Raw genomic sequence first — 25,679 nt, 5'->3', positions numbered from 1 at the left:
ATGTATCTGTGGGGAGGAAGGTGATCTCCGCGTCTTACTCTTCCGCCATCTTCCTCCGGGGTCCGATATGTGTTTTTTATATATGAGTGTTCTGTAGTTTCGCCACTGGCTTATTAAACTTGGGACCATAATTTAAGTTTCTTATTCATCCACTGTTGCTGGCTTCTTGAGATTTTGGGAAAGTATTCTTTATTTCAAAAAACTAAAGGATGATGAAATTGATTTTATTAAAGGTGTGATTTCATAGTTTTAAAATTTAGTTTACATTTATTTATTTATTTATGTATAACAATGACCAGACAAGTAACTGCAGTAATAAACAAATTATCTTACAGGTATTCACAGTTTTATATGGAAGATAGTTTTTGCCATTACAACATGTTTAACCATCACTTCTTTGATGGAAAGGTAAGAATTATGACAGTTATCTCTTTCTTTTATAGTATTTCCTTCATTATTTTTCTAGGGTCCCTCAAGAGCAAATGGTGGCTTTTTTACCATTTATTGATATTTATTTTTGTTCATTCACTGAGTGTGTATTGAGCACCTGGAGGTGATCATGTTATTCATCTTTCATGACTTTTCACTGCTTCTTGGGTGAAGAGCCACTTTCTCACCAAGACTCACGTAGCTTCTTGTGATCTGACCCCTGCCACTCTCCAGCCTGTCCTCTCCCTGTTCCTGCTTTGCTGTTCGTGTTCAGGACATATGACCTTCATCTCAAACTGGCCTTTCCACCACAGGGGCTTTTGCCCATGCTGTTCCCTCCACCTTCTACTCTCTCTTTGCCTTGTTCATATCACCTCATCCTTCAGAACCCTGTTCCAAGTCACTTTCTTTAGCCTCTCCTGACCCTTAGACAAGGTCAGGTTCTCCTTTGTAGATTTATGATCCTTTAATTAAATAATTCTGTGGTTAGTTGTTTGCTGTCTGCCTTCCTGATAAATTTCATGTCCCAGTTAAGGGGATTTATGGTTTTATTAAACTAATCCTTAAAAAATAGACAGTGTCGGGCTTCCCTGGTGGCGCAGTGGTTGAGAGTCCACCTGCTGATGCAGGGGACGCGGGTTCGTGCCCCGGTCCGGGAGGATCCCACATGCCATGGAGCGGCTGGGCCTGTGAGCCATGGCCACTGAGCCTGTGCGTCCGGAGCCTGTGCTCCACAGCGGGAAAGGCCACAACAGTGAGAGGCCTGTGTACCGCAAAAAAAAAAAAAAAAAAAAAGTAGACAGTGTCAAGAGTTAACTCCTATCTATGAACTCTGGGTGATAATGTGTCAGTTTAGGTTCATCACTTTTAACAAATGTCCCACTCTGGTGGGTGCTGTTGATAGTGGGAGCGGTTATCCATGTGTGGGGCAGGGGGTATGTGGGATATTGCTGTACCTTCCTCTCAATTTTGGTGTAAACCTAAGACTACTCTAAAAAAAAATAACCTTATAAAAAAGGGAGAGTGGTTTAAAAAATCTTCTTTCAATATGATGTTAATAACATCATTGTGAATAAACAACATAGCAGAGCTGATATTTCTACTCCTAATTTGAGCTCTTTGTCAGTCCCATTACAAAATAAAATCTATAACCAACCAAGTAATCACACCTGACAGGAGGTTGGTCAAAAATGTTTGAAATTATCAAGACTACTTGAAGCATATCCATACATATATGTGATGGGTATATATCAATTTTTAAAGAATTGTGAGTCATGTTTTAAGTATACATTGTGCTTTAAGATATTAGCTAATGATAGAATGAAAACCAAGCAAGACTAAAAAACTAAGCATTCAGGAAATGAAAATAGATTCTAAATTGTTGGTTGGGATTGAAAAAATGAGACTCATTGAAAAATGAGATTTAGTAAGTATAGCCAGTGATGTACTCCTTCCATCAGAATCCATTTAGCATGGGGATACATATTTTTCAGCTGCGAAAGCTATGAAAACCAAGTATTGAAGTAAATAACAGTTAGAATTAGACTTCACTGTTTCCCAAAGCGCTTGTGTGGTTGATAACCACTAGAATTTGAGAACTGATCAGATGAGCGTGAAGAACAAGGAATTGAAAGATCGCTTGACAGTAGATGAAGAGGGGCTTCTCATCTCGGACAGTGACAGTGGGGAAAAGAGAGGAAAGAAGTGGATTCTGAAGGCATTTCCCAGATGGAAACCAGAAGACTTGGTGTAATTACTCTGTGTACACCTGAAACTAATATAATGTTATAGTCAATTATACCTCAATTTAAAAAAAAAAAAAGAAGACTTGGTGATAAGTGTACCGGGGGTGAAGTCAAAGATGACATGGGGCTGTGACCTGGATTCATCTTCCATTCTTCAAAACAGAGAGTAGGGAAGTGTGGAAGTGACGTTTGGAAGTGTTGAGTTTGTGGGGCTGGCACGGCATCGACGTGCAAGTGTCCAGTGTGGTCTCTTGAAACTGTGGGGCTTTGAGCTCAGGGGGGTTGTCAGCACTGGTGACACAGCTGAGGAAGGAACTGAGTTCATATTACTGCTTGATGCTGCAGTAGTGGGTCAGGTATTTGTTTATTTGTTTTAATTCCAGACCGTGATTTTGCTTTTTAATTTGAACAATAAAGACGAGTAAAATTACATTTAAATATTGAAGAGTTGGCTAGCAATTTCATATATCTTAAGAAAGTAACATGTAAGTAGCCTTTTCTAGGAAATTCTATGTAACTTTTATTAAGAGTTTATAGAATTATCTTACAAGTTTCTAGAATAATGGTTGGAATAAGCTGCCAAGACTGAGCTCCATGTTCTGTTTCACAGAAGAAAACAGTCATCCAGCTCAGGCTCTCCTTTCTCTGTATTTTAGGAGCAGCCACTAAATAGCACTGCAACAGTAGAGAGTGACCTACAGAAAACTATTGTTTAATGATTTTACTGTCTCCCCTTTTTCTACCTACTTACAGAGTCAGGGTTTTCAGTAGAGATTACCATCTACTAATCAATCACCAAAGCATTTAAGTGTCTACTAGGTGTCTGTGAAGGCATATAAGCCTTTGAGGTACCAAGTGCCTTTGAGGATCTAAGCCTCTGCCACTGCACAGAAGCTCTTCACAGTTCATGGGATTAAAAAGTAGGAGTTTTCTGCACAGGATTTTTTTCATAGCAAGTAATATAGTCTTTTGGGTAATAAAAAATGTCATATGCCTTATTGGTAAGGTGGTTAAAATGTGTACAGAGGGTGGCTATTTAAAATGCCGAGCACTTTTTTATTGATGACTGAGATGAAGAACAGAGTTAAGTTATTGTCAACCTTGGTGGCATAAGCAAGTGTCTGTTTCCCATAGGTGGTCAACATTAGGACCCTCAGAAACCTAGGACGGGACATCCCACCATTGATTCTTACCTGGGAAGATATTCTTTAATTTCTTTTTAAATTTGGTTAAGAGTTCAGGCCTCGTTCACTTACTTATTTTCTTTTTTCTACTTTTAACTCTAAGGGGTTTTAATTAATTAATTAATTTTAAAATTTGTATTGGAGTATAGCTGGTTTACTCTAAGGAATTTGAAGGTTTTTCAGTCACATCATCTGTACTTTTAGTGCTTGTTCGTGTAGGCAGGTTAGGGAAGTGCCAGGCAGCACCTGAAAAATGGTTAACCTTCTTGACACCATCCTTTGCTGTAGGACTTTCAGGAGGAAGTTAATAAAGACTTTACTAGAGAAAAGGGATTAGGATGTTGTGATTTTTTTCCTTTCATCAGTTGAGTCTTCTAAGTTGATTTAATAGTAGAACAATATATATTTTATTATAAAGTACATATAGGTTTATTAAAGTTTAAATGCCATTAAGCTTTCAAATCTTCTGCCATTTTGTATACTGTAAGTGTTGATTTGCTTTTATAGATAAGTACTTGAAAGCAACTACAAAGTCAGTAGATTAGAGCTAATATTATAGGTCTGTCTCTTACTGACTTCTCCCAAAGCAAAAAAGTGATAAATATCCTAGACAGTTTTTTTTTTTTTTTTTTTTTTTTTGCGGTATGCGGGCCTCTCATTGCTCTGGCCTCTCCCGTTGCAGAGCACAGGCTCTGGACGCGCAGGCCCAGCGGCCATGGCTCATGGGCCCAGCCGCTCTGCGGCATGTGGGATCCTCCCGGACCGGGGCACAAACCTGCGTCCCCTGCATCGGCAGGTGGACCCTCAACCACTGCGCCACCAGGGAAGCCCTCCTAGACAGTTTTTAATGTTAACTTTGCAATCACTAAAAACACGTCAACTTGTTGGGAAAATGTGTTAGTAGCATGGTTTCATGGCCTGGATAAGCTTTATTTGTGAGCTTTCATTTATTTACTTTGCATGTTCAAATATGCCTGTCATTTACCTGGCATCAGAAACGTGTGCATGTTTAACTGGTAATTTGGCTCTCATTAACTTGAACTTATGGTGGTGGACAAACCAGACAGGAAAAAATATGTCTTATTCGTCTTTGTGTCTCCAGTGTTTAGCATAGTACTTGCTTCTGTTTGTTGAATTGAATTTAGCATTTTAGATAGTCCTCATGGGTAATGAGTTTCTCTCTTTTAGGTTACTAAATTTAGTTTTGTTTTTTTTTTTTTTTTTCTGCGGTATGCGGGCCTCTCACTGTTGTGGCCTCTCCCGTTGCGGAGCACAGGCTCCGGACGCGCAGGCCCAGAGGCCATGACTCACGGGCCCAGCCGCTCCGCGGCACATGGGATCCTCCCAGACCGGGGCACGAACCCGTATCCCCTGCATCGGCAGGCGGACTCTCAACCACTGCGCCACCAGGGAGGCCCTAGTTTTTTAATTTAACCATTTGAATGTGTAGTCCCTCTGATAGTGATGGTGTTTGAATTTTCAGTTTTAAAAACCCACTTATCAAGGAACCCAAAGATAAAATCTTACGGGGGCTGAATGAGAGAGGCTTCGGGATGTCACTGAGGGACTCTGGGGTGGCAGGATGGGTGAAGTTCAGTCCGAAGAGTGAGACTGAGCCTAATGCGTTCTCCTCCCAATAGGATGAAGTACCTCCCTTTAGTCCTAATTTAGAAATGAATTTCTGTTTGTTCCAGGCTGCCCTTGAAGTATGCAGAGCATTTTTACAGAAAGATAAAGGTGAAGGAGTCATTATGGTGACAGATCCTCCTTTTGGTGGCTTGGTTGAACCTCTGGCTGTTACATTCAAGAAGTTAATTGCTATGTGGAAAGAAGGTCAAAGCCAAGGTGTGTAATTTATTACTTACTGCAAAATAAACATGTATCTATGTATATACTTCCTGTCAAATATTAGCAGAGCTCAGTGAATCAGAGCACTGATAAAATATACATGTCTTGCATTCTCTTCTTTTTTAAAAAATAGACTTATTTGATAATAACTTTATTGTCATGATACACTTTGTATTATTCTACTCATGTGTTTTAAAAATGGCTCATAGGTAAAGTATTTGTTTTTGGTGAGCATAAGGGGACATTATGAAGAATAGCAGTGAACTGTTGGCATTTCTTCAGTGAATATTTCCTGAATGGCCACTATGTTCCAGGTACTGTTTAGGTGCTGGGAGTGGAAGGGTGAACAAGACAGACACTTATCTCTGCCCTCTTAGACCTTACATTTCCTCTTCCAAAAGTCTTGCCCAGAACTCTAGGAGGGCACCCAGCTCCTGGTCCACAGCTCTAATCTGTGCCAAGATTTGTGTGGGAAGGTTGGCTGTCCAGTAGCCTAACAGTGGTTATCAGTGTCACATGGATACCCAGCCCGAGAAGTGGGTTAATGACTGGGGGATGTTCAGCTTAAAATGGCTTAGGACTTCAAAGTATTTTATGTAATTATCTAATTAGACAGTGTAATCATTTTTCAGTTTCCAACCTGCAAGTTGATAAATGTAAGAGTGTCAGGAATTTGTGATCAAGCTTCTCCATTAATTGTGCTATATAAATAGTGTGCTTTGGGGACGGGATGCAAATGAAATTTAAAACATGACTCACAGTGCTAAGTATTCCACTTATTTTTGGTTCTGAAGTCTACTTATCAGAGTGGATAAAGTCATTGTTGTTGGGAAAGCAATAAAAAGCTTTGTGAGCTTGAACTGATTCTGCTGCTTATTAGCTGCATGAATTTGAACAAATTGCTTAAATTTTGCAAGCTTCAGTTTCCGCATCTGTGAAATGAGATTACTGTATTAACATCTAACTCCAGGGGTTATTTAAGGAGATAACATACAGAAAGTACCTAGCATTGTACTAGCCTGTATCAGGTGCTCTGTAATTAATAGCTATGTCCCCTGTCTCTCATAAAAATTAATCTGGATAAAATTGTTCATAAGAATCTTCCATGATTCAGAAAAGATAGATTCACCCTGAAAACTGGCATAGTGAGTTATGGCAGAGCTAAGATTCAGACCTAAGGCCTTCTGCCTTTTGGTCCAGGATTCCTTCTACCATATCACAACCACCTTTGTGCTTCAAAGTGATGTTCATTTTTTATCTCCCACTTTTTTTGTAATATCTTTGCCTTTACCTAGACTATAGTGATATGCATGTAAAGATAAATTTTACATACCATGTATATCTGTGTTTAGATATAAAAGAATGTTTCCATTGACTTTTGGGAAAGGTCAAGTTGTAAATGGTACTCTGGTAAATCATCTCTTCGTTTGTATGATTTAAATGTATTGAAGGATTACAATTTCTCCCAATACCATATGTTTTTCAGTAACAGCTTTCTACTTTATTTTTTTCTTTAACATCAGTTTCTTATTTTCTTTTCTCTTTTTTTGTGATCCATTAGATAACAGTCACAAAGAACTACCCATATTCTGGATTTTTCCCTATTTTTTTGAATCCCGAATTTGTCAGTTTTTCCCAAGCTTCTGCATGCTGGATTACCAGGTATAGTAAATATTCTGTTTTCTGACATGGTTGGGGAATGGATATTCTGCTTAAATAAATATTCTGATAAGACGATTCATCAATTTTAGTAAATGCAAACACTATAAGATGTATGAAACACTAAAACTATATTATTAAAAATATAGATTCTTAGGTACCAAAATAAACCTACTAAAGCAAAACCAGAGGGTAAAGCCCTAAGAAAAAATATTTTACCAAGTTTCCCAGGTGATTCTGAACTGTAGCCAGGTTTTAGACCAAGTGATCTGATCTTTCATCATCACCAGAAGATTGTGCAGCACCCCAAGATCATCATTATGAACATGGGTTTTCTCCATTCAGAGGTTGTAGAGAAGTAAATTGCTTTTTCTGGTGGGTGGAATGCCATGTACACTTCACTTTGCTGCTCAGAGGATGCCAGGAGCTCTAAGGAGGGGTGTGCCCAAGGTTGTGGCGTGTCAGAGAAGCAGAGATGCTGAGGTGTGGGTGTGCTGATTCAGGGCAGACTGACCGGACCTCCTCCTTTGCATCCTTGTCCTTCAGCTCTTTCTGTTTCAATGTCCACCCTCCTGGATTCATTTCCTTGGGTTCTGAGGTTAACCCTGTTGTTGCCATCACTGTGTGTGGTCACCAAGTGGGCACTGCTTCCACTTTTGTAATGAAATTTTTCTATTTGATTTTTCTGAGCAGTTGACTAGCCTCTGATTAAGGCTTTTCAGCTCTAGAACTGTAAACGTCTTCACTAGTTGTTCCAAGATAGCACTTGTTTCTTTTTTTTTATATATAGTTGATTTACAATATTGTGTTAGTTTCAGGTGTACAGCATAGTGATTCAATATTTTTGCAGGTTATATTCCATTATATGTTATTACAAGATAATGGGTATAATTCCCTATAGCACTTGGTTCTAATCTTTCTAGTCTTGAAGATATACACTATTATGAAAATTATTTAGAAATAATGAAACAGTGTTACCAGAAATGAGGGGACATATCCTACCTGTGATTCTACCTCACATAGCAAATATTATAATTTTGAGGTACAGTTGACTCTTGAACAACAGGAGGATTACGGGTGCAGCTGAAAATTGGTGTATAACTTATAATCAGCCCTCTGTATGTGAGGTTTCTCCATATCTGCAGTTTCACATCTGTGGATCCAACCAACTTTGGTTCAGTATTTACTATTGAAAAAAATCCACGTATAAGTGGACCCACGCAGTTCAAACCATGCTGTTCAAGGGTCAGCTGTATTCACATCCAGTCTTTTTAAAAAACACGTTTACATATTTGTAATCATAGAAGATTAATTTGAATTCTGCTTTCTTCATGGTGCCTTATATAAGTGTATATTTTAAAATGTAGCTACATAATCTTATGCTTTTAATAAGTAAATTATTCCATTAATAGGCTATGTTATCATTCTCTTCTTGGACTTAGAGGTTGCTCCCACCTTTCAGGTACTATAAATAACACTGCCATGAACATCTTTTATTCATATAATTTTTCCATATTTTCCATAACTCCCTTAAAATAAATTTCCAAAACTAAAATAGAATTATAAAAGTTATGTTATCAGATTTAATGGACTTTTTTATGGCTCTTGAACCATATTAACAGTGTCCTTTCCAAAAGTGTGTAGCACAAGTCATTTTAACCTTGACTTCTTGAGCTCTGCTTTAGGCAAATCCATACCATATATCTTCTCAAAGCTGGTTTACTTTCCTTTTTAGGGCATCCAGTTTTCTGTTTCTTATCTGAAGGATGCTTCAAATATGGACATTTGCAATGTAGAGATAGCTGACATATCCTAAAGACATTAACTAAGTAAACTATTCCTGGTTTCCAGGAGCACCTGCTGCCTTTGACAGTGAATAATCATCTAGTACAATGTTTGGCATGTAGTAGGTGCCCTGTACATGTTGAATGAATATTTGAATGAAAAAGAGCACAAACTCTGGAGTTGAAAAGGAACTGGGTTATAATGCTGGTTCTGCCACCTACTAGCTAGGCCTACACATTTTATCTAACTCTCTGAAACTCATCTTACCTGTTAAATGAGCATAGTAATAATATATCTGCTTCATGAGGTTTTAAGAATTATTTGAGATAATACATTAAAAGATTTAGCCTCATCCCTGACACACAGCAAATATAGAAAAAAGGTTATTGCTATTAGCATTGTCGTAACCATCACTATAATCATCATTCAGATGGCCCCAGAGTGGGGGTAAAACTTTTCTTCAATTTTTATGTCACAAAACACATGATTTTAACTGCAAAACACATCTTTCCTCAGAAAACTGTTTCATCCACATTTAGAGATGAGTTTTCACTCTGGGCAAGAGTTTCAATTGGTGAGGAGGCAGAAGAAGGCAGATCCAGAATAAAGCAGATGAGAGTGATTATTAATGTGTAGTAACCAGTTATTGTTTGTTTAGACAGCCTGTATTACTAGGAAAGAACTTTTGGAAGTACTGTAGTTTTAATTTTAAGAACTAGTTCCAAGGTCCAAGCTTACTGAAAGTAATCATATGATTCAGTGCATTGGTGGAAAAGGTTCTAATTAGGCCATGTGTATCAGGGTGAAAAGCAGTCTTTCCAATAAAGAGAAAGCCAACCTTTGAGAAGAAGAATTAGAATAAAACCTATAAAACAAAAAAAATCTTCATTTTTCATGATTCCTACTAAAGATAAGAACACTACTGCCCATTACATGCTCAGTGAGAGATACTGATTTTGCCAGATCTCCTAGGGTATATGTAAACTTTGTTTGTTGTACCTCCCCTTTGATGATTTTTCTACTTTTTTTTTCTTTTTTTTGCGGTACGCGGGCCTCTCACTGTTGTGGCCTCTCCCGTTGCGGAGCACAGGCTCCGGACGCGCAGGCTCAGTGACCATGGCTCATGTATTTTTTTTTTTTTGAAACTCTCTCTGGACTTATTATTATCCTTTCCGAGCCTTCTGCATTCTTTTTTTTTTTCTTTTGTTACTTTAACTTCATTTTGTGGTAATTTTTTTCCTTTTATAATAGCCACCTTCATCAAATGAAAAATTTGAAAGTTTCCTCTCCTCCTTCACAGGTCTTTTCCCATAGACCTTGATTAGGCCTTCTTTCTGACTTTGCCTGAGATGACTATAAGCCCCGAAACCACAATGCAGTAAAAAAAAAAAAAAAAAAAAAAAAAAAATCACTAAGTCTCTTTTTTTGGAAATACTTTTTAGGTAAGAGGAAGGCGGAAATGCCTCAAATCTTCATAAACTATAAATCATGTAGACTCTTCACTGATAAAGCACTTGATGAGTACAGAATAAAATAGCTATCAAAGACCTAGAAAACCAAGAGCTTTATTAAGGGCAGATTATAAAGGAAGGATTTGGTAATGAAAAGAAATTCTGATTTAGAGTCAGAAGAAGTTTGAGTCCTAGCACTGCCTTTTAGAAGATTAAATATAATCTTGAGGGAAGTCACTTTATCTTTCCAGGTCTCTGTTTCCTTACCTATAAAATAAAATGACTGAACCAGAAAAAGGATGCCAGATAAGTTTTACTTTTAGACTTAAGCCTGATAAATTGGTAGTGACTTTCTGGAGAATTTGTTGAGAACACCAGGCTCAGTGGCGGAGAGTAGCGTGACTGATTAGTGACATCTGCCACAGGGTCAGGGTCAGGGAGTGATGGCATTCAGGTCCTGTATTTACCATATCTGAACTAGATCTTCTCACTTCCCTTCCACCTTGAACATGCTATGATCTCTTGTTTCTGCTTAATCTGGGACATTTGTCTGGATTGTTAAAAGCAGAGATCTTTGCTTATTTTCTAAAGCTGTCTTTTAAAAAATCATCCTGTTTAGAAAACCGTTTGTTTTTTGAATCTGGTTTCATGTTCAGAAATGAAGAGGTTTTGACAGGAATTTCTGAGAAATGATTGTAAATTATAAGGTGACACGTGAAATTCTCAAAATTCAATATACAATAAACATAAAACATTTAATGGATTTGAAGTGATGAGGAATAACACACACACATATATGTATATATCTGTACATATGATATTTAAAATAAGAGGTTACATGGAATATGGTGTGTCTAAAAAACCTTATTGCTATGGTAGAAGTTGATTGATGGAGCTGAAGAGTTCACTTGGAATCTTTTGAATATATTGAAATTAAACAGAACACACTTTAGGGGTTTATGAAAATACAAACATGTACTCTGTTTTATTTAAGCTTTGTTTCCTAGCATGATACCTGGAGCATAGTAGGTGCAGAATAATAAATGTTTGTTGACTTGAATGTCTTGTTTTCCGTATAACTAGTTTCAGTCTCATGTTGCAGAAGAAATTTGTGTATAGATAAAATTAAAAGTTAGGAATTGCAGAGATTTTGTGCTTTCCCTCATTTCTATACAGTACTTCATCACATTAATCAGTTCCATGGGAGAAATTTTCTATTCGAAAATGCCTCTCATCATCATTGTGAGTGAAATGTCAGGGATAATGATGGGAAAATGGTGTATCAGCTCTACCACTAGTGATACGCAATTTGCAAAATTGTGTTTGCTTTACAGCACTTCCATAGGAGGTTTATTTGTGTGGATGAAGCTATGAAATATGGATGTATGTTAGAGGTACATTAATTTACCCTAGCAGCATGCATTTTACATACCATATGTTTATAGTTAATTAGCACAACAAACCCACATTTAAAAATAATAATAATCTCAATTAGGTTATGCAAAATCAAGTAATCAACCAGCTCCCTGACGCACACATTCTCTGACTCCTTAGGTAACCATAAAGAAATTCTTTTTTTTCCCCTCTCTTCCATCTGCTATCTATTATATTGCATGGACTATTCCATTTACTAAAAATCTTTCTAAGATACTCTTTTCCAGCATTTGAAAATCTTCGTAAGATTCTCTTGGGAAGAATTTTTTTTCTCATGACACTCATAAATGTTCAAAATATCTTTGTTGGGCTTCCCTGGTGGCGCAGTGGTTGAGAGTCCGCCTGCCGATGCAGGGGACACGGGTTCGTGCCCCGGTCTGGGAGGATCCCACATGCCGCGGAGCAGCTGGGCCCGTGAACCATGGCCGCTGAGCCTGTGTGTCCGGAGCCTGTGCTCCGCAAGGGGAGAGGCCACGACAGTGAGAGGCCTGCGTACCGCAAAAAAAAAAAAAAAAAATCTTTGTTGAATTTAATATGGTACCATATATTTACTGAATACATAGAGAAGGTGCATTAGGGAAAAATTATGAATTTAAATTATTTTAAAAGAAAACTACTTAAGGTACTATTTTACAGTGATTTTGAAGTAAAATCTACTTTTGTATCTTAGCCTCTAATAGGTAACGTATATTCATAGAATTTTAAAGTTGTAAAGATGCATAGCCTTAACGTAGGCTGACTTCCCAATGTAATAATCCTTTCCACTAAATTCATGACAAGCAGTCATCTAGTCTCACTTGAATGCTTTCCCTGAGCAAAGTCCTACAGCCTTACAAGGCAACTCAATTTATTTAATAGCTCTAATCGTTAGAAAATTTTCTCATATGGAGATAAAATATGCTCCCTATTAACTTCTAACCATTGGTCCTACTTCTGTTTTCCGAAGCAATAAAGGATAAGCCTAATTTCTATTCCACATGATACCCCTTCAGTTATAACATAGCTGTCAGGTCCTCCCTGTCTTCTCTTTTCTGAATAAACACCCCCAATCTGTTAAACTATAAGCCCTATTTATTCCCATTACTTTCAATAGAAATGAACTGGCTTTATTAATGTCTCTCTTAAAATGTAGCAGCTGAATGGAGGGCTTCAAATGTGATCTAACTTCGTCTCCTTTCCTTTTTACGATATTACAGTTCTATGTAAGCCGGCTGTGAGCCCACACCAGCTCTTACACCTCTGTGATAGGCTGTGGACTCCCCACATTGGACTGTGTGTGCTTACATGCCGAACGCCCTAGGGCTTTTTTTTTTTTTTCTTCCCCACTGTCTCTCATTTAGCTGAGTCTCCTTATCCTGTACTTATTTTTTTCCCACTGCTGAAGCTTGTAAATCAGTCTTCCTAAATTTGTTCACCTGTAAGTCTAGAAGGCATTGGCATAGCCACGGAGAGAGCTTAGCAGTCTCCCTCCCATTAAAGGCCTCTCTTTCCACTGTCACCGATTCCTTACATTTTTGTAATTCTCTCATTAAATAGCTACTTTGCAAGTCAGTTCTGTTGTAAATTCTTAAGTGTAACCTTATTTAGAATCTAAAGAATTTATTACAACTTACTTGAAAGTTGTGATCTACCTGTATTAACCTTATAAAAATCTCATGGTATTCTTGTGGGTCATGTAAAGCAGTGGTTCTCAAACTTTAGTGTGCCAGGAGGGCTTGTTAAAAATAACAGATTGCAGGGTCCCACCTCCAGAGTTTCTGTGTTATTAGGTCTTAGGTGGGGCAAGAATTTGCATTTCTAACAAGATCCCAGGTGATGCTGATGTTGCTGATCCAGACACCACACTTTGAGAATTACTGATCTGAAGATGGATGGACTTAGTGGCCAGGTGGATTCATGGCAGGTTTAAAACCAAATTGAGAATGTGTATGGATGATAGGGTGGAGGAGGAGAGGGGAGCAAGAAGCTAATAGAAATCATGCTTGTTGGCCTCAGTTTACTTTCCAGATAATCTACAGAAATGGAAAGTTGAGTTAGGGATCTTGAGGAGAGAAGTAAATGTTTGAAATAGTCATTGTGGGGAAAACAACTATAGTTATAGATTTCCCCCTGCACTCCATCCTTCTATCTATCTCTACCATATGCCGGGTCCTGAATTCAGTGTTTTACATACATTGTCTCATTTAACTTTCATAACAACTCTAAGGTAAGTATCAGTAACCTCCTTTTCCAGATGAAAATGATGCAGACTTGCCTGAGGTCACATAAAAAGTGAGTGGCAGAGCCACTGCCTGGCCCCCACACCTGGCTCTGTCAGAGAGTGATGGTGGAGGGCCACACTGAGGATGCACTGAGCCTTGGGGAATGGAAAACGGACATGCAGTGAATTTCACAGGCAAAAAATGAAAAGCCCTATACAAGCTGGCACAGATCATCAAAGGTGGAATGTTTTAATGCCCAAAGCTAAAGTCTTAATTACATAAAAGCCTTTCCTGCAAAGTCTGTTGCATTGGATAAAATATTAGAGTTGTTTTTAGAATCCTAGGTAACATGAATGTGTCATAACAAATTTTACCTTTTTTATAATGAAATTTTACTCTCATAGAGGCCCCTCTGAGGCTGTTGATTAATAGGTAAACTCTTGCTTTTGAGAACTTCTTATTAAATACTCTGATTTAATTTGTATCTTGGCGTCAGTTTGTTCATTTATTGGTTAAAGAATCTTAACGAATGTTTACTCATTTGAGAAATTTTTCCTTTTTAATTTTTTTAAACTTTCTAGGTAGATTATGATAATCATGCACTTTATAAACATGGAAAGACAGGACGGAAACAGTCTCCTGTGCGTATTTTCACCAATATCCCACCCAACAAAATAATCCTTCCTGTTGAAGAAGGGTACAGGTAAGAGAGACCTTGAAGTACACAAGTCACTGAAAATAAAGTTCCATATATCTAACACCAAATGCCTTTCATATTGACTCATGTAGTTCTTTTATTACTTTTAAATTTGGCCTATAATGTTATATTGAATTTAATTTGAATTACACCGAACTTTTGTAACAAATGCCTTGTGAACTTTTTCCTACCTTGTGAATCTCAATAAGTATATGTAGCTGATTTCTTCGAGTCTTTTCTTTTCTCCTTAGATTTTGCCCTCTGTGTCAACGATATGTTTCTCTAGAGAATCAGCACTGTGAACACTGTAATTCTTGCACATCCAAGGTACAGTTTTCTTTAGAATGTGTTTTTACTCAAACATATTAGTTTTATTTTAGGTCACTAGTTTCATTACATTTGTTTAATGTTATTTTGTTAATATACTTTGTATTAATGTATTATCATTTATTAATTATATTTTAATATAATATTTTTTCTCTAATTATAAAGTACGGCAGGCTTTTAAAAATACTTAGTTGCCTTCATCATCATTAACAACTATTTGAGTTATTTTTATATGGTACTGTATGACTGCTAAAATTATTAGTGTTTCAAATAAGGCACTAAATAAGGGCTAAATTTTGTTGAGGGCAAAATTAAGGTGTTTCAAATAAGGAATTGAACTATTAGATACCATCACTGTTCTGATGAAGCAGTAATTAATAACATGTGCTGTGTATTTACTCCTCACAGCACTAGTAGACAGGGCTTTTTACATATGAGGAAGGACTACAGGGGACATACCTCCTAGTTATTTTTTTAGGAAGGTGGGATCACCTTTAGGTTACTCAGTTACTTTAACTAAATCCAGTCAGAAAGAACGTGAAGTTTAGTTGGCTGATACGCACATATTATTCTCCAGAGGAAAGGCTATATTTTTATAACTATTGGAAAGTACATTTTTTATAACTTTATAATTATATTACTGGTTATACAGGTTTTTAACTATGGTAACACATCTGATTATATATTTCCAATTAGTTTAGAAATTATCTGTATTCTTCATTAAAAAAAATTATGCTCAGATCATACAAAGTACAAAATGAGGAAAACAAAATTTTATTATTTAGAGATGCACACGTAAGTGGAAAAAATAAACAAAAGCAAGGAAGTGACCATCACAAAAACCAAGATAGGCGTTTCTCAGTGGGGAAGGAGGAATGCTGGGTTGGGAAGGGGCATGTAGGGAAGTGTCTAGAGTACTGATGATATTGTCTCTTGACTTGTTGGGTTCATCAGTGTTCACTTTATAATACTCATTAAACTGGACATATGCATCTCATGTACTTTTTTAGTTATGTTTTATTTCACAGTTTTTAAATTACCCAAATAGTAACCTCTATCCTTCTAAATTACATTAAGTTCTCAAATATGAATGTTATTAAGGATTATACCAGCTAGACACATAAAAACTATGAATCATTAATTCTCTTGAAATTTTCATTGAGTCCTTCTTTTTGCAGATTGGGTTGCTCGATCTGGAGTGGACTTTCAAGATCATTTAGATAAATCCTCCAGTTTTAGAGTTAAGGAGATTGGGGCCCATCAAGGAGGCATTTGAGTTGAGTAGAGAAATGCATAAATTAAAATCAAAGTACTTAATAGTAAAGCCCAGGAAAGTGAGAAATAAGGAATGAATAATTTACACAGATTTTAATAAGACATTTTAATTTTTAATTGTGGAAATTTGATTTTTAGTGACAAGTTAAACTTAATTTTAAAATTGTTTTTGTAGGATGGCAGGAAATGGAATCATTGCTTTCTCTGCAAAAAGTGTGTAAAACCTTGTAAGTATTCAGACTTAGTGTTTGAGATCTTCTGAAAATATTTGACTTTTTCTTCATCTAAATAGGGTTTTTATTTAACTGTATTTACAAAAGAAAAAATTAATATAGAGACTTGCATTAATTTACTTGCTTTTTAATTTTTACACTTGCCAAAATGTACGTTCTCTCCTTCAAAGAGAGACATGACTTTACCCTGTTTCAGTGTTGGATTTGCTTTGGCTTGTTTTAACAGGGTTTTGTATCACTCAGCCAGCCCCCATTTTGTCAGTGGCTCTAAGCTCATGACTCAGGGCAGAAGGGCTGAATTTGTTGCCATGTATCAGAAAGAAGTTAGCTGGTTTACATGGGATTCCAACCTCTTAACCTTGGCTTCTTTAGCCAAATTATAATTAGCTATGCAAAGCAATCACAATATTTGAAGTAAACACTATTCACGCTTCCTTATCATAAAGGTTAATCAAATGAAAAATTATATTAAATGAACCTCTTCTAATACCTAATTTTTATTTTACAGCCTGGATCCACTGTAACATTTGCAATCACTGTGCTCTTCCAGATCATTCTTGCAACGGCCCTAAAGATGGCTGCTTTATTTGTGGTGAATTAGATCATAAACGGAGTACTTGTCCTAACATCTTTACATCTAAGAAAGTTAACAAGTTAATTGAATTCTTTTATTTACTAGAAAAAATTTTCCTTGTATATTTGTACAGAGCAATCCACAGAAGTACACAATAATCAGAGGATCCAGAAATGCTAAACGCTAAATTAATTGTTGCTTTCACTGTTAGGTATTGTTTGCATAGATAGGGAGAGGGAGGATATGAAGGTGAGTCAAAGAGCTTAAAATTTTATAGGTAAGGCATGAAAATAATCAAAATATAAGGTAGAAAGTGACTCACTTCCTATATATTTGTGTAATATAGCCGTGTAATTCAGAGCAAAGTTATACCAATGTCAATAGTATATTTAGAAAAACTATTGGTATTTCAACTGGGCTAACTTGAATGTTACACTTTTTTCCTTTTAAACTGAAGGGATTATAGCTATTGAGTCCTCTTGTTTTACTGATGTGAAAACCAGATAGCCAAGTTTAACATTACATGACCGTTGAGATCAGGATAAAAATTTTGAGCTATCATATGACTTGTGATGAAAAAACCATCTATTATTATTAGAAGTATCTGATGGTTTAGTAGCTACTTGTGATTGCATTAGAATTCTTTTCCATTTGTTTTTTTTTTTTGGTCAGTAGAAATCATTTTTTTCCATTAAAGCCCAGCCATTTGAATTCTGCCTAGTATTTAAACTACCTTTTCCATTACTTTTTATCAAATTTACTTTAAATAATTATTTCCACTAAGTAATCTAGGGTAGAAGTGGAATTTAAAAAATTAATTAAAGAGGTGTATTGAAGAGTCTTATAAAATATTTTTTTATAAAGCTTTAAGAATAGAATACAACCTAATAAAGGACTGATCTGGGGTTGTTGCACTATTACAATGTAATTCTGCTTGCAAACAACATGCCCAGCCTTTGATTCTGTGATCTTATGACACGTGGAAACTGAATTTGCATTTTGGTAATACAATGTAGGCTCTTTGTTGGTTCTTAAATAGCCCTGACTATTTGATAGTAATATGTTGTTTTCATTGAGGGAAATCATGTAGTATCTCTTAGTACTAGATTTTATCAATTTTAATTCAAGACCAAATTCTTTAGGATGTGGTATACCTGATAGTTCTTAAATAGTATTACTTTCTTCTCTTAGAGAAGACTCCTAAACTGTGAACAGTGATCTTCAGATACTGCTTTCAAAAAAAATTTACAATGAAATTGACAATGCAAAGTTTTTTCTTTACAATAGTAAAAAATAATTTTAATAGCTTTTTTAGTATATATGACATAAAAGATCTTTTCATCTTATATGTTTTATAGTTGTCACGTTAATTTGGTTTTCCTTGGTATTAATTTTCCTTTGGTTGTGATCTGGAATGATGCTGGCTCCCTCTTGTGGTTAGAGCTCATTTTATCAGTTACATAAATACCTATAATTTAGAGGACAAATACTAGGTCAATTTAATTTTAAGGCAAAATAAAACAATCAGTTTATTATACTCAGTTTATCACTGTTGAGAGACTTTATCTCTGGAAAGTTTTGTTTATTCATATTACAAATGAACATTTTCTTTCTGTTTTTGTTTACTGTATCTTCTAGTGAAATCTGGTTCATGTTTAGTTCTTCTGAGTGGACAAACCAAAGAAAATTTGTTTAAATTTTGTATACAGATATGCATAGCTTCATTGACTTTGCCATCAAGAGATTATACTTCATTAAATTTGCTAAATCATCACTTATCAGTACATTATCCTACTTCTAAAAAATGGCTGGAGGGAAAGGAGATTTATGTGACATGCACAAAACAGTATAAAGATGACTGTTTTATTTGTTTTATTTTGAACTTATAGGATACCCCAGTCCATGGTGAAAAATCTAAACATGGAAAAATATAAAATTGCCAAGCAAAATTCTGAGTAGTAGTCATGCGGAGCTACTAATAATAGCTAATATTTATTTATTAATTACTATATGCTTAGCATTTTACATACCTGAATAATTTATAGTAGAGTACGTAGTATCAATATCAAGGTAATTAAGAACAGAGTTTCCTGAATCAAACTAGTTCTGCCACTTGCTCATGGATGCTTTCATAGCCTCTGTTTCTTCCCCTAAAAAAAATTGGGGGGAAGGAAAGAGAAGGGTGACATCTGCCTTGTCTCAGTCTCCCAGCTCCTTGAAGTCAAAGACTGTGTCCATTCATTTTTGTATTCCCAACACTTAACATATATACTGAATGAACAAAAGGAGAGGCTGAGTTTGGTCCACTAGGAGATTATATACTATTTATGAAGCTCCTTTCCCAGGTTTTGGTCCTGGGAAGATCAAGAAGGAGCGTTTCCCTGGGACTTGTGGTGGTTTAGGAGAAGTGAATCTAACAGTTGATATTGCTGGGAAGCCATGGAAATGCCCAGGTTTGCCATTACTGGCAGCCCCAGCCCATCCCTTCATTCATGATATGATAAATGGCATGATTCTGCTAGCTTGGAGAAAGTGAATGGATAGACCAGCAATCTTCCTCAGCTACAGATTGCCTGTAATGTAGTTCAGAGAGCACCTGAAACAAAGGATCTGGGTGTTTTTTGTTTTTTGTTTTTCCTGGTGTGATTTAATGTTTTTTAGAGAGTGAGTTTCAACTTATTTTTTAAAAAAATATCTTTATTGGAGTATAATTGCTTTACAACGTTATGTTAGTTTCTGTTGTACAACAAAGTGAATCAGCTATACATATACATATATCCCCATATCCCCTCCCTCTTGAGCCTCCCTCCCACCCTCCCTATCCCACCCCTCTAGGTCATCACAAAGCACCGAGCTGATCTCCCTGTGCTATGCAGCAGCTTCCCACTAGCTATCTATTTTACATTTGGTAGTATATGTATGTCAGTGCTATTCTCTCACTTCATCCCAGCTTCCCCTTCCCACCCTGTGTCCTCAAGTCCATTTTCTACGTCTGTGTCTTTATTCCTGCCCTGCCACTAGCTTCATCAGTACCGTTTTTTTTTTAGATTCCATATATATGTGTTAGCATACAGTATTTGTTTTCCTCTTTCTGACTTACTTCACTCTGACAGACTTTAGGTCCATCCCTCTCATTACAAATAACTCAATTTCGTTCCTTTTTATGGCTGAGTAATATTCCATTGTATACATGTGTCACATCTTCTTTATCCATTCATCTGTCGATGGACATTTAGGTTGCTTCCATGTCCTGGCTATTGTAAATAGTGTTGCAGTGAACATTGTGGTACATGTATCTTTTTGAATTATGGTTTCTCAGGGTATATGCCCAGTAGTGGGATTGCTGGGCTGTATGGTAGTTCTATTTTTAGTTTTTTAAGGATCCTCCATACTGTTCTCCATAGTGGCTTCAACTTGTTCATTTTGAAGCTAGTCTTCAAGAAGAGACCACAAAATGTGGGCATCCTGTATGGCACTTGTCAGGACTTTTAGATCTACTGAGGAAAGGAAAATTAGCTGCAGGACTATAAGATGGGCCTCTTTAAGCCTTTTCAGTTTTTTCCATTGTGCTATTTCATTTTTCTACCACTGCTAACTGCCAGTGTATTGGTCTTTTTTCTGAAAAATGTAATTCAGGGATTTGGAGATTGAAGTGCTGAGTTGAGCAGTACAGATGTACCAAAAAAAAAAAAAGAAAGAAAAACCAACCAAAAAACCTCCCAACTCATTGGCCTGCCTATTTACTTCTGTGGTGTGTTTGTCCTGAATAGATTGTTCTAAATCTGTAGTCACCATCTTTCAAAGAAATTTCTTTTCTCAAACATTTTGCTTGGTCAGGACTCTATCTCCTTGTTATTATGGTTAGGATTCTGAGGATTTATGCTTATAATACAGTAAATTCCTTCCCTTCTGTTTTCTTATTTGGTTAGCTGGTTAATTAAACTTCAACATAATTACATAATTCACTGTGCTCATTCTACAAAATAATTTAGCACCTTGTTTTTCAGAGCTGTCAGAAAGCAGAAGCAAAGAAAGAGCAATAAGATGAAAATGGAGACCACTAAAGGACAGTCCATGAATCATACAACTGTTACAAGGAAGAAGAAAAGAAGAGAAAGAGCTCATCAATATCTTTGCTCTTAAATGTCCAGTGGCTTGCGAATAAGAAAGATTTATAGTCCAACCTTTGATGCCATTTTCTGCAAGTGCCTCACTGGACTTAAATTCTGTCGCTTTCAAAGGTATGCACCTCTCTAAGCTTGAAAGTAGGCAGGTGGTATTTCCTGGTTTATAGACCTCCTCACCCCCAGCAGCCCCTCTGGAGACCTGGGGAGTTGTTCCATCCTTAGCTGGTTTGCTAGCTCTCAGTGCCTTTTTTCTTTCTTTAAATCTCTTCCAGTCATATTATTTTAGCCTCTTTTATCTGAAGAAAGGGCATAACGTATCCTTTTGCAGAAAGAAAGAAGAAAATGAGAATGAAAACCTGAGGTTTTGTTTACATTGAACATAAGAGTATGTTAAGTTTGATATTTTAAATATTAAAGTATTGTACAATGGCTTAAACCCCACTTGTAAAGAGAAATACAATGTATGATTTTTTTTTAGACAGAATCTGAAGATGATGGAAAGAATTTTGACAAAGCCAGTCTAAAGATATAAAGATTATGATTATGGTTAATTATTATTAAATATTTATTTTTCAAATACTTTTTGCAGTTGTCCTTTGATGGTATAGAATCACCTAAATGTTTGTTGAATAAGTGAGGTATTTAGAATTATGACTTGCTCTGTCATCTTAGTGTCTTTTAACCTAGGCAGTACGTTTCTCTCTCTCTCTTTTTTTTTTGCGGTACGCGGGCCTCTCACTATTGTGGCCTCTCCCGTTGCGGAGCACAGGCTCCGGACGCGCAGGCTCAACGGCCATGGCTTGCAGGCCCAGCCGCTCCGCGGCATGTGAGATCCTCCCAGACAGGGGCACGAACCCTTGTCCCCTGCATCGGCAGGTGGACTCTCAACCACTGCGCCACCAGGGAAGCCCTGTTTCTCTCTTTGTAAAAGTAGTAGCAGAAGGCAGGATATTTTGGTGATCATTTTAGTGATCCTCATTCCTATTCTAACACTTCCTGGTTGTATGTCCTTAGCCAGGTCATTCATTCTCTAGAAGCTACTGTTTCTTCGTTATTATAATGGGGACAATAATAGTTAGACCTCAGGTTTGTTTGTGGTGAAATTAAATGAGGCACATGCCCCTGGCTCTCAGTTCTCCTGCTACCCGCGAGAAACGTTAACAAGTGAAGATGGCTACGGAGCACTAATAGTAATCACCGGGTGGTCAGGTATTGTAGCATGGAAGGGAGTAGTTTGAACAAACAGTTCATTGTCTCCTTGAGACTTAGTAGTTTAGAATGGCTTGCATTTGCACAATGACTCTTCTCTCTTTCCCAAATGACTGCTTTAGAGCAGGTTTGGAGGCATCTCTGCTTGGGCTTAGCTAGAGCCCTGAGAGTAAAGGTGGAAGAACTGCACTCCATCTGGTATTTAAATTCTACCTGGTATTTAAGTTAGGATGGTTTGTTGCCTGATGTGGAATACACACATGTGGCCCTGATTAGTGTGGTCCTGGTAGATCAGGCTATATCAAAAGATGAGCTAAGCTCCTGGACGTAGCAAGCATCAGAAAACTCTTCTCTTAGGCTTCCCTGGTGGCGCAGTGGTTGAGAGTCTGCCTGCCGATGCAGGGGACACGGGTTCGTGCCCCAGTCCGGGAAGATCCCACATGCCACGGAGCGGCTGGGCCTGTGAGCCATGGCCGCTGAGCCTGTGCGCCCGGAGCCTGTGCTCCGCAACGGGAGAGGCCACAATGGTGAGAGGCCCGCATACCGCAAAAAAAAAAAAAAAAAGAAAAAAGAAAACTCTTCTCTTGCCCCCTCTTTAACATGGGTTCCTGTGGTGATAGGAGGGGCAGATTTTGAGGTGATTGGATGAGATATGAACCTTGTACAATCATTGTGAGAGTTCCCCTCTCTGATTCAGGCATAGATGTGGACATTGCCTGACTTTCATGGTGTCCACGATACTGTGGATAAAATCTGTTGAAATCTCCCCAGAAACTCAGACAGCTGAGGGACCATGACTGCTGAAGAACTGGGTCCTGATGGCCAATGGTTTTTATCATCACCATATTTTCTTAGTTTTAAGATACCGTCAATTGTAAAATGCATTTTCGATGTAATCATAGCTCTTCAGGGAGAAAACACCTTTATCTCATTAATTGTATATATTAAATTTTAGATGTATCTTTTTTCAGAAATATTGAAATGTGAAAAAAATGTCCATCTTAGTATTGAGCAAATAGGGTATTATAATCAGGAATTCTGTACTTAAAAACTTCGTTACCTCCTTAGAGAGTTAAAAATAGGAACTTTGATGGTTCTGGTTTTTTTTGTTCAATTAATACTAATTTTAAGGACTTAATCTCTTTCTTTTCTCAGAGGATAAACTAATAGAATGTAAAAATGTCTCTGGGAGGTAAAGTGTGATGGGAGATGAAGTCATTTGTTCTAATTAGAAATCTGCCTATCTGAACATTAAGATACTTACTCAAAATAGCAATAGAAGAAAATTCCTGAAATTTGACAGATAAAACTTTCTAAGCTTTTTAAAAGGACATTTTCCTTAAATAACTACAGCTAAATTGCATTCTACTTCTTGTTTATATTATAAAATGTAATGAAATACAAAGTTACTTTGTAGGCCCTGGATGATCAGATTTCAGTTTTTTCCCCTACATTTAGTCTGATATTTAGACTAATTTATTTCTCCAGTATGCCCCAATCTTTTCATCCTATTCCCTTCTTTCTGTTTGGAACATTTCCCTCCATACAGCCGTCTGTTAAAGTCTTATGGAGCCTTTAGGCCCTGGCCCAAGTCCCACTCTCTCCTGGGAAGCCTCACATGAGTCCCTGATAGCAGCCAGTACCTTCCTCTCCAAACCGCTTGCTATTCTGCACCACATTTGAGGCACTTTTCATGTATTATTCTGTGATTATATTGACAGATTCTGTTTCCCCAAAAGGTTTCAGTTTCTTCAGGTCAGTACCCACTTCTTATACTCTCATGTCTTTCTTATGTATTGTAGGTGCTCAGTAAAAAGTTGATGAAAACATGGAGTTTTCTAGAGGTTTTCAGGTGGTAGGTGTATTCATTTGCTAGGGCTGCCATAACAAAAAATCACAGACTGGGTGGCTTAAACAACAATAATTAACTTTCCCACAGTTCTGGAGCCTGGAAGTCCAAGATCAAGGTGTCTGCTGATTCAGTTCCTGGTGAGATCTCTCTGCCTGGCTTGCAGATGGCACCTTCTCACTGTGTCCTCACATGGACTTTCTTCTATGTGTGTGTATTCCTGGTGTCTCTCTGTGTCCAAATTTCCTCTTTGTATAAGGATACTAGTCAGATTGGATTAGGGCCCACCCTAATGGCCTCATTTTACTTGTCATCTCCTTTTTAAAGGCCCTGTCTCTAAATACAGTCGCTCTCTGAGCTACTGGGGGTTAGGACTTCAACATGCAGATTTGGGGAGATACCATTCATTCCCTAACAGTAACCATGCCTAAGATATGGAGAGGACTTGCTTTTTTCTCTTTCTTAGAAGGACTGAAAAAAGGAAAACAGGCCTAAACAATATTGGGAGGAATTCAGAGCCGACAGAAGGACTATCCCAGCACTGAGGGTTTAAACGTTGGGATGTGCTACGTGAGCAAGATCGGCAGCCTTATCTGGAAGTCTTTAAACTTAGAATAATTCAGCTTTCAAGGTTATTTTAAGAAAAACACTTAAGTTGATTTCTGCCCTTTTCAAAGCAATTTATAAAATACTAGGCATCTGGGAGAAGCTTGACTGTAGGCAGACATCAGAGAAATATTGTGGGTTTGGTTCCAGACCACCACAATAAATTGAGTATCTCAGTGAAGGGAGTCACATGAATTTTTTGGTTTCCCAGTGCATCTAAAAGTTACATTTATACCACACTGTAGTCTGTTAAGTGTGCAGTAGCATTGTCTAAAAAAAAAAAATCCACATACCTGAATTTAAAAATACTTTATTACTAAAAAATGCTAAAACATCATCTCATAACACAGGGATGCCACAAACCTTCAATTTGTAAAACAAACCACAATATCTACGAAGCACAATAAAACAAGATATTTAATTTTTAAATATAAAATCACAGCCTATAAAAGGTCCTTGTCTGATATCACCTCCTTTGTGATGTCCTTGTTGGTGTCTCCAGTGGAACAGTATGTCTCTTACCAGTGAAATAAAAATAGGTGTGTGTTTGTGTGTCTTTTCATTTCTACTTCTTTTCAGGTACTTAAATCATGCCCTGCATTAGAACAACTCTTTGTGCTTGTTTCCCCTGTGTAGATTAGAAACTCGTTGATGGCAGGGGCCTGTGGACATCATCATGAACGTTCACTGGCTCCCAGAGCTGTGTCTTGCACATGGTGATATCAGAGACAACCAGTTGCAGTATGCATGGCCTCATTCCTCGTCCCACAAGCCTGGGAAGCAGGCGCCCAGGCTAACAGCATTCTCCACCCTCCAAGTAGAAGCTGCTCCTAAATAAGGACCGGGTGAATGGAGATGGCCACTTATGCCTCCAAACCCAACTGTGCTGTCTGACAGTAAGACGCTAATACTCTTAGAGCTGCCCAAGGAAGAAAAGCTTAAAAAAATGCAAAGGAAAATCCAATTTGACTTACTTGATGCGGTTTTAATTGGAACATTAGGACATGGGTTAAATTACTTGAGCATCAGCTGGAAGGTCACTGCAA

General features: G+C 37.3%; 1 protein-coding gene across 1 annotated transcript in view; it reads left to right on the top strand.

The window, feature by feature from the left end:
- ZCCHC4 (zinc finger CCHC-type containing 4) overlaps window positions 1-21,548 on the top strand; it is a 61,048-nt gene extending 39,500 nt beyond the window's left edge. The window contains 9 exon segments of the mRNA XM_081218551.1: window positions 336-408; window positions 5,053-5,203; window positions 6,768-6,868; window positions 14,318-14,439; window positions 14,685-14,760; window positions 16,211-16,262; window positions 16,777-16,921; window positions 20,850-20,947; window positions 20,950-21,548. Of these exon segments, the coding sequence (XP_081074677.1) occupies window positions 336-408; window positions 5,053-5,203; window positions 6,768-6,868; window positions 14,318-14,439; window positions 14,685-14,760; window positions 16,211-16,262; window positions 16,777-16,921; window positions 20,850-20,947; window positions 20,950-21,020 (889 nt within the window). The 3' untranslated portion in view covers window positions 21,021-21,548.
- The last annotated feature ends 4,131 nt before the right edge of the window (window positions 21,549-25,679 follow it).

The sequence above is a fragment of the Mesoplodon bidens genome (assembly GCF_964165515.1).
Source record: "Mesoplodon bidens genome assembly, chromosome: 1".
Classification (NCBI taxonomy): Eukaryota; Metazoa; Chordata; class Mammalia; order Artiodactyla; family Ziphiidae; genus Mesoplodon; species Mesoplodon bidens.
Note: the sequence above shows the minus strand (reverse complement) of the source record. Positions and strands in the feature narration are given on the sequence as shown.